This window comes from Lutjanus erythropterus, chromosome 13, assembly GCF_056507025.1.
Source record: "Lutjanus erythropterus isolate fLutEry1 chromosome 13, fLutEry1.hap2, whole genome shotgun sequence".
NCBI classification, from domain to species: Eukaryota; Metazoa; Chordata; class Actinopteri; order Lutjaniformes; family Lutjanidae; genus Lutjanus; species Lutjanus erythropterus.
The window spans coordinates 18192823-18201414 of NC_139329.1; the positions used below are offsets into that span (position 1 = coordinate 18192823).

Sequence of the window (8592 nt, forward strand, 5' to 3'; positions counted from 1 at the left end):
TAAAGGTACACTCCATTGTAGAGATTTTGTTGCCAGACTTCGCAGTTCATTAAAGGGGATGTTGAAGCCGCCACTGTGCGGGCAGAGGACCCTTTGAGATCTAGAGAGATTCCTCTCTATATGGTAGATCATATATTGTTTTATTAAGACGTAGCCTCGTGTGATACGAACGTCCATTAAAATATATTTAATTGTACGCGACACTTTAATTTTTTTTGCTCCCAGGTTCTGAATGAGAAGACAACATATGTGACTTTTCGTCAGGCTTTCTCGGAGGACGCCCGTTTCTAGCCCCAATGCATTGTGGTGCCGTCCCCGCTCTTCTGTCGGGATCCACCGCTAACGTGAAGCTGGTAAGGATAAACTGGTCAGAGCAATTAAAGGGGAAATGTTGCAAGAATATAACTCCGCTTTGGTCCTAAAATCGCATCTAGGGCAGTTGTAAACACTTCTATTGCACCATATCAGTATAAACTTCACACAAGTAGCATGTTTACTGCTGTTTTATTGATACGAACTCTGATGTTGCACACATCGCATGGCGAGGGACAGGAAAGGGTTAATTTTTTCCGCCGCCGACATTTTTGTTCGGCGCTCTCTACGGCAACTTTTCAACTTGCATGTGCAACGAGCTGCCGATATGTGTAACAGCAATGTATCACATTTGCACTATAAGCTGCACAGTGTGTGTATTTTTATATGCATTGCAGCTCGGAGACTGAGCCCTTTGTTGCACAGAGCTGCCTCTGCCCATCACCTCATGCACGGATCACCGTTTGCATTCAAGAGCTAACAGTTAGCACGGAAAACAAAACAGCATTTTCAGAAAAATAAATAGAAACGTGACAGATATAGCTGTCGCTGTCAGCTTGTATGTCTTAACGTGGAGCGCCCAGTCGTTTATAATGTGGTGTACATTATACACAACAGACAGTTTTCCTCTGGTCAGCACTGATATTGTTAGCCAGTGCCTTAGGGTTGAATGAACTTGGCAGCATTTTGTCTCTTGAACACTCCCACAGTGCACTGACCAACCGAGGCCCCTTCAGCAACTTGCACTCGTTTAAACAACAAACCAGGGTTATAACCGGACTGGCTTTTCTAACAGGTGGCCAAGTGTTTGCCAGTTTTATATTATCGTCGCTCATTCATTTGTCACTTCTGTTGAGTCGAGCGACCAGCGCTCACCAGCTCATCGTGAAGTTATGTGTTGCCTGTGGTGGGTGTGTGCGGCACACAGATGTTGCTGAAGAGGATGCGGTGCTTTGCAATTTGTAACAAATCATTAGTGAGCAGTCAACTTCAGACACTACTAACCCCCAAGATTTATTTCTCATTAAACCGAGAATTTAATAAATCCTGTGCATGAAAATGAAAGAACACCTAATTTAGACATATCAGTGTAATTGTACCCCTCACATACATACATATATACTAATATTTGATCATATGGCTGACAGAAATTGGATCTGCAACTATTTCACTAATTGTTACAAACATTTGCTTTTCCCACCTTCTCGGTTATGATAATTTGCTGCTTTTTCTGTTTTGGTATAATTGTAAACTGAATAATAAAATAAACATTCAAGGTTTTCCACTGTTGGTCAGACAAGAAACATGTAAAGCAAGAGCTTATATGAAAATTTAACTGGGATTTTTACTAGTTCCTGATATGTCATAGACCAAGTCAAGAATGTAGTGATGAATGAAAATATCTGTATATTGCAGCTCTGACGCAGCCTTACAAAAATAATATTACAGGATGCACAAAAGCAGGATGTATTGAAGTGTGTTTCCTTCAGATAAGACACATATTCAGGGTCATGATTAATTTGAAATAATGCATTATTTAAGTTCATGTAATTTTCTTCTACCCCCTTGTGACTTCTGAACAGTATTTCTAATAACCAGTGTTATTGTTTTGTCCTGGTCCATTGATGTGGTTCTAGTGGTGAAGGCCCAGACATTCTTCAGACATGTCGGTGAGGGAGTCCTTTAACCCTGAAAGCTATGAGCTGGACAAGAACTTCAGGCTCACACGCTTCGCTGAGCTTAAGGGCACCGGCTGCAAGGTTAGCTTTCCTTATTAAAATTTGTCATGGACATGTTAACGTCTATGTACTGCAACTCAAATGAATATAATATTGCATGAGAATGGTGGTTGTTGTCTTTTTTCACAGGTGCCTCAAGATGTGTTACAGAAGCTACTAGAAACCCTACAGGAGAACCACTATCAAGAGGATGAACAGTTCCTGGGGGCAGTTATGCCCCGATTAGGTAATTATGATCTTCATTTAGTACTACGAGAACAAATCTTTCTGTAATTGAAACAAGGTTAGTCGTGGGATTGAAGTCATAAGCCCAGCTCAGACAAGAGCCAGCCACAGCCAATCAGCTCATAGAAAAGTCAGTAAACTGTCAGACATGGCAGAGTTTTGGATGGAGGGAAAAGAAGATTACTTCATCAATTTGTTTGTGGTGTTGGGCAGTGGTCTGGGTTTTTTTTTATTTGTGCTGAGAACATAACAGCTGTGAAGGAATCAGAAAATAACATTTTGTTTCTCTGATTCACTGGCATTGTCACTACCAGCTCTCACTCATGTTTGCCCACCGCTGCTCGCTGTGTCTTGGCTGTGTCTACAAATGCCCGCCAGATTTGTCTGCATTGTTTCTACATTGTGCCCCTAGTGCAAGCTAATAATGTTTTAAAATGTGACAATACCGTGGTTAAGATATGTGTAGGTTTAAGAAAGTAGAAAACACTAGGCTATGGTCAGGGACAGATCACGGTTTGGGGTTAAAATATTCACTCTCGGTAGATCTTTCTTTCTATACACAACATAGTCTCTTTTGTCTCTTTTGACCTGCTGTATTATATGCAAGCCCTAAATGATATACAAGATATATCACCAAGTGTTAAATAAAACCTGAGCCTCAGGTCCTCAGATCTGAAGTAAAGAGGCTACCAGTGCAGACGCACTACAGTGACTCAAACTCTGGTCAACCTCAACCTGTCTGACTTCTCTTTAGTTAAGATTTTGTGTGTACACTATCATACCACACATACCATAAATAGAACATGAAGCTATTCAAAATATGACATACAGAGCTCTTTTATTTTTGAAGGCATAGGCATGGACACCTGTGTGATCCCCCTCAGACATGGAGGCCTTTCTCTGGTCCAGACAACAGATTACATCTACCCCATTGTGGACGACCCCTACATGATGGTATTGATCTCCTTCCATTACTTTTAAACCCCAGTGTGGTCCTGTTAGCTGTGCATACATGAGACAAATGGAAGGATGTCACTGTTTGGTCTGATGTAGGCTTACTTGACACACCAACTCTTTCTTTATGTGCTTAATTTTCAGTATTTCTATTTTGTAGGGTAGAATTGCTTGTGCCAATGTTCTAAGTGACTTGTACGCCATGGGGGTGACAGAGTGTGACAACATGTTGATGCTTCTGGGAGTCAGCAACAAAATGTCAGAGAAGGTGAGAGGCATGTCAGCTGATGTGCTTACTATTAGATTTTGTGTCTGGAAAATAACTGTGAATTATTATTATTATTATTATTATTATTATTATTATTATTATTATTAACATTATTGTGTTCCCTGACTCTGCTCTGAATTTCCTGGGTCTTTACAGGAGAGGGACAAAGTCATGCCACTGATCATCCAGGGATTCAAGGATGCATCGGAGGAGGCAGGGACATCTGTGACAGGAGGACAGACGGTGCTCAACCCCTGGGTGGTGATGGGAGGAGTTGCTACAACAGTCTGCCAGCCCAATGAATTTATTATGTAGGACTGACTTCCTCCTATGTATTTCTTCACTTTGTGTTGTTTGTGCTACTCACACCTTGTTCAAAAATGTTTTATTTTGTTGTAGTCTTAAAAATCATGATGATATGTTTGACTTTTTTTCCAGGCCAGATAATGCAGTGCCAGGAGATGTGTTGGTGTTGACCAAACCACTTGGAACACAAGTGGCTGTTGCAGTACATCAGTGGTTAGATATTGTAAGTTCGCCTCCTCACTCATGAATATTTTTTTCCGGACACTTTCTGTTTTTCAGAATAAACACTAATGTGGGTGGCTGTACATGTTTGTCATTTGTAGCCCGAGAAGTGGAACAAGATCAAGTTGGTGGTAACCCAGGAAGATGTAGAGCTGGCCTACCATGAAGCCATGATGAACATGGCTCGGCTCAACAGGACAGGTAAAATCACTATGAAGGTGTTCAAATAATTGAGTAGATAAGCATGTTAGTTTGAACACACCTACATCAACTGTTGGGCAGAGAAACATTGAACAGGAACATTTTTTATAAACAACAGCAGCAACCTCTGCAGCATCTAGGCTGTATTGCACTTTCTGTGGCCAAGTAGCCTGTGTTAAGAGTGTAAAACTTCAAGGTAAAATCAGTAGAATTTGTCCGAGCTGTTTTAAAATGCACCACAAAGATAGGTGATAGTTGAGTCTCATTCTCAGGGTATCAAATACTGAAATTTTGGGTTTTGTAAAGCATCCTGAGCACAGAAGAATAATGAGGACATAAGGAAAATGCAAGTAGAGGGCAGGGATTATGTTTTTGAGTTGATACATTTTCTTCTGGAAAGTGTTGCATATTATACCCTTAATGCAAAAAAACTGGATAACTTTAAAATACTAAAAGATAGTTGTCCATATGAGACAGAAGGTACATACCATGACTTCATATTTACAACACACCCAGTTGTAAAAGTGTTTCACTGGGTAGATGAGATTCGACTAAGTGTTTTTCTTTCCTTTTCTTGAATTAGATTGTTCTCATTAATAAAGAACTTAAAGAGGATTGATACTTGGGTTAAAATATTTGTCATTATAATGGTTATTTGGTTCCAAACAGTGTTTGACTTAGTCTTTATGATTCAATATTTGTTCCACTGACTAATCGTCATGAAAACAGAATCATGCACATCCGTAATGAACCAATTAATCATTCAGATGCCCTTCTCTCCGTCTCTGTGTCTTCCCTTGTAGCTGCTGGTCTCATGCACACTTTCAATGCTCATGCAGCCACCGACATCACAGGCTTTGGCATCCTTGGCCACGCACAGACGTTGGCACGGCAACAACGAAGCGAGGTATCATTTGTCATCCACAACCTCCCGGTGCTCGCCAAGATGGCTGCAGTGTCCAAGGCCTGTGGGAACATGTTTGGACTCATGCATGGCACCTGCCCTGAAACATCAGGTGTGTGTGTGTGTGTGTGTGTGTGTGTTTGTACATAGTTCTGTTGTTTTCTGTCTTCCTCAACTGTTGTATATTTTAAATTTAAAGTTTATGTACAGTATAGGCCAGGGGACCTTTTGTACTAGACAGTCATCTTGTGGCCACAATAACAAAGATTTAGTTATTCTTGGGGTTTGTTTTCCAAAAGACTCATGCTGTAGCATTCTGAATCAGCTACTGTTTCTCTAGTGTCAGTTTGTTTAGGCATGTGAACAAAGAGTTACTGTAGTGTAATTCTGACAAGATGAGTCTGAATAACTTAACATGGTGAGAGACAACAAGCCATAAATAAAAATGTAAGAGTCAGAGTAATCTGAGTTAAATGTCCTGAGAATATGAGGCTCATTTGCACCTTTGACACTATAATAATGCAGATAACGAGGACTTCTGTTTGTTTGTTTATATTTCTGGGCCACCGGATCCTTACAAATAGTGTTGTAAGACAGTCAACTTGTATAGTTGGTTTGGTTTAAGGGAATAGCACAGCTGAGGATTCTCTGTGTAACAATGTTAATTTAAAAAAAAAAACTAAAACTGCTATAATATGTCTAAGGGCCATTTCACATTTACCTTGATTGGTCCAGAATTTGGAGTTTGATCCAAACCAAAATTACAGGTGGGAAACATCCCCCACAAAGCGGAAAAGACCAGCTGAATGTTGGCCTAATTGTAACAGATGGTCTTGGTCCAGATCAGACTGAACCAGGTTTGTGTTGTTTCTATTGTGAAAACACTACAGGAAGTTCTGGAAGGCTATTGTCAAAACCAGAAAAAAGAAAAATCAAAAATCAGTATGTTGCAGTGTCATGTATAGTTCTTTAGTGCTTTTGTGTAATTGCAGTGTGAAACCAGAACAAACCGGATCAAACCTGTACGATATAACAAGAATGTGAAGCTTGGTTCAGACTTTCGGGTTTGAAGGCACCCTACTAAGTGAAAAGGAATGAATGGAGAACAAGCCAGGTGTTACTAAGTCTCTGTTTGGATTAATCCAGTCAGAAAGACGGGATGAGACCAACTGCACTGCAGACCCATCTAATGCCACACAGGCCCTGTGCCTTAGGACAACAATAATGTGATCAATGTGAGCAATCGAATCAAAAGCAGTACTTACCTCAGTGCAAGTTAGACCAACTCAACTCACCTTCATTTGTATGGTACCTTTCATACAAAGATGCAGCCCAAAGTGCTTCACATAGCAACGTTACAGCAACACAGACAAGAATAAAAAGCAAACAACACCATATAAAAACTTTGCAAGGTTGAAAATTCCAATAAAAAACAATAAAATTTTAAAAATCAATCTGTAGAATTAAGTAAAAGAAACATTGGGGATAAAAATCATGTAAAAAAAAAAACAATGATTAAAACTAAAAAAAACTTGGGTTATGCCATTACTTCAAATTAAAAATTAATAGCTAGATTAAAAAGATAAGTCTTAATTTTTTTTTTTTTAAATTTGGAGAGAGTTTGCCATTTTAAGGAACTAAGGTCTTGACAGTGAGTTCTATGGTTAAGGGGCTTAAAACAGAAAGCACTCTGTCCAGTACACTCACCAGCATATCTACACATTGAAAACATGATTTGTGACTGACCAAATCTCCTTTTCCTCACAGGAGGCCTGCTTATCTGCCTGCCTCGAGAGCAGGCCGCCCGCTTCTGTGCCGAAATCAAATCCCCCAAATATGGCGAGGGCCACCAAGCGTGGATCATTGGGATTGTAGAGAAAGGAAACCGCACTGCTCGCATCATTGACAAACCGCGGATCATCGAGGTGGCGCCACAAGCGGCCACGCAGAATGTCAACCCAACCCCTGGTGCAACTTCTTAATCCTCCTTTGCTGCGTCATAGACCGGAACCCAAAAGCTCTGCCGAGTGATTTTAGACACATAAACTACAAAACAACCATCCTAGAGTGTTGACATATATACACACAATAGTATGTACACAGAAAAGACTGGGTTGGCGTGTATCTACATGAAAAACAGCCCCACACACACAGCGGCCCCAGGGGCATGTCATCACCCAGTGGACTCAACCTGCAGTATCCCCATGATAAAAAATGGTTAAGAAATAGAGCATACTTAAAGTCCATTTGCCTTTCGTGTCTGTTGTATTCTGTTATGTTAAACGTGTGTGATTGGCAGGCAGCTTCTGAAAAGAGAGTGATGAAGATGATGACGATAATCCGATACTGTTGATTCATTTTGAATCTTAGGAAGTCTGGTGTCTGTCGCCTCTTCGGGTCTTTTAAAATTGCTCTCATCAAGCAAGTGGACCGTGTGATGGTGTTTTTGTTTGTCCATTCACTTTGTACAGTTATAAAGTCTAGTTTTAGTTCATTGCTGTAACTGATGCCTTGAAAGAAAATGAGTGTGACCAGACAGGTTTGTTTTTTATTACTTTGACTTTTTGTATTGTCCCCACCTAAACTAATAAATATTCAAATAGAAGATGGTTTGTTTTTGCCCGCTCTCTGGGAGCTGCTCTCGTGTGAATGAAGCAAATCAATCGTGACCTTATCTGCTTACGCCATAAAAGTGCAGATTACAGATTGATGCCACTCCACTGTGCATTAATTGCGGTTTAAAGTCATAGGTGAGAACAAATTTGCATACCCCGATAAGGAGATGAACCTTCTACCATCTGCTTTCCCAATATGTAATCATGTTTAGGGTAATATGGTGTACAGAGATTGCATTATGTGGTCACAACTGTAAAAAGTCTGGTTTTGTTAGCAAGCACTCTAATCAGTGAGCTGCTTGTTGCCTGTTGCCTTTGTTTAGGATCTGGTGCATTTAGTTTTGCTCTCTTAATTTTGCTGTTGATGTTCTTCTGAGAGCAACCTGACTTACTGTTATGAAGCTTCCAGCTGATCAAAGTCCAGATCTTTTTTGTTTCTTTTAAAAGCCTGGATGAATCTGGAAGGCCTCTGTAAATGTTCACATGGATATCAGGAAAAAGATCTCCACCCCACCTCTTAAAATAAACTTCTCTTATAGTACATTGTTTTTCTGTCTGTCTTTGATGTATTAAGAGTACTTATGAAATGAGTGGAAAAATCTATCAGCAAAGTTAATATGATGAACTAAATTCTAATGATTCATATGTCTACATTTTACAGGATTTCTGCAGCCCCAGAGCAGTTTGTACATTTGTGTGTTTGTGTGTCCCACCAGTCCCCTACAAACTTTTTTTTTTTAATCATTTCATCATTTCATTGTTAATGTTAAATAAATACTTGCCAGTTTTACTTTTTACTATCAGATCCTTTTGAAATCCAGAACCACTTTCACTTGGGACCATTTA

At 39.9% G+C, this 8592-nt stretch overlaps 1 protein-coding gene across 1 annotated transcript; it reads left to right on the top strand.

Moving 5' to 3' along the window:
• The first annotated feature begins 308 nt into the window (after positions 1-308).
• sephs1 (selenophosphate synthetase 1) lies at positions 309-8287 on the top strand. Its single transcript, XM_084734347.1, has 10 exons — positions 309-353; positions 1950-2072; positions 2181-2277; positions 3127-3230; positions 3391-3498; positions 3655-3809; positions 3937-4027; positions 4128-4227; positions 5031-5243; positions 6899-8287. The coding sequence occupies exons 2-10, from the start codon at positions 1977-1979 to the stop codon at positions 7111-7113; spliced, it is 1179 nt and encodes a 392-aa protein (XP_084590473.1). The 5' UTR covers positions 309-353; positions 1950-1976; the 3' UTR covers positions 7114-8287.
• Positions 8288-8592: the final 305 nt, after the last annotated feature.

Coding starts and splice junctions, on each gene's coding strand:
- sephs1 (XM_084734347.1), top strand. CDS start 1,977: ATGTCGGTGAGGGAGTCCTTTAACCCTGAAAGCTATGAGCTGGACAAG. Junction 4,228..5,030: donor GGCTCGGCTCAACAGGACAG/GTAAAATCACTA, acceptor CTTCCCTTGTAG/CTGCTGGTCTCATGCACACT. Junction 5,244..6,898: donor CACCTGCCCTGAAACATCAG/GTGTGTGTGTGT, acceptor TTTTCCTCACAG/GAGGCCTGCTTATCTGCCTG.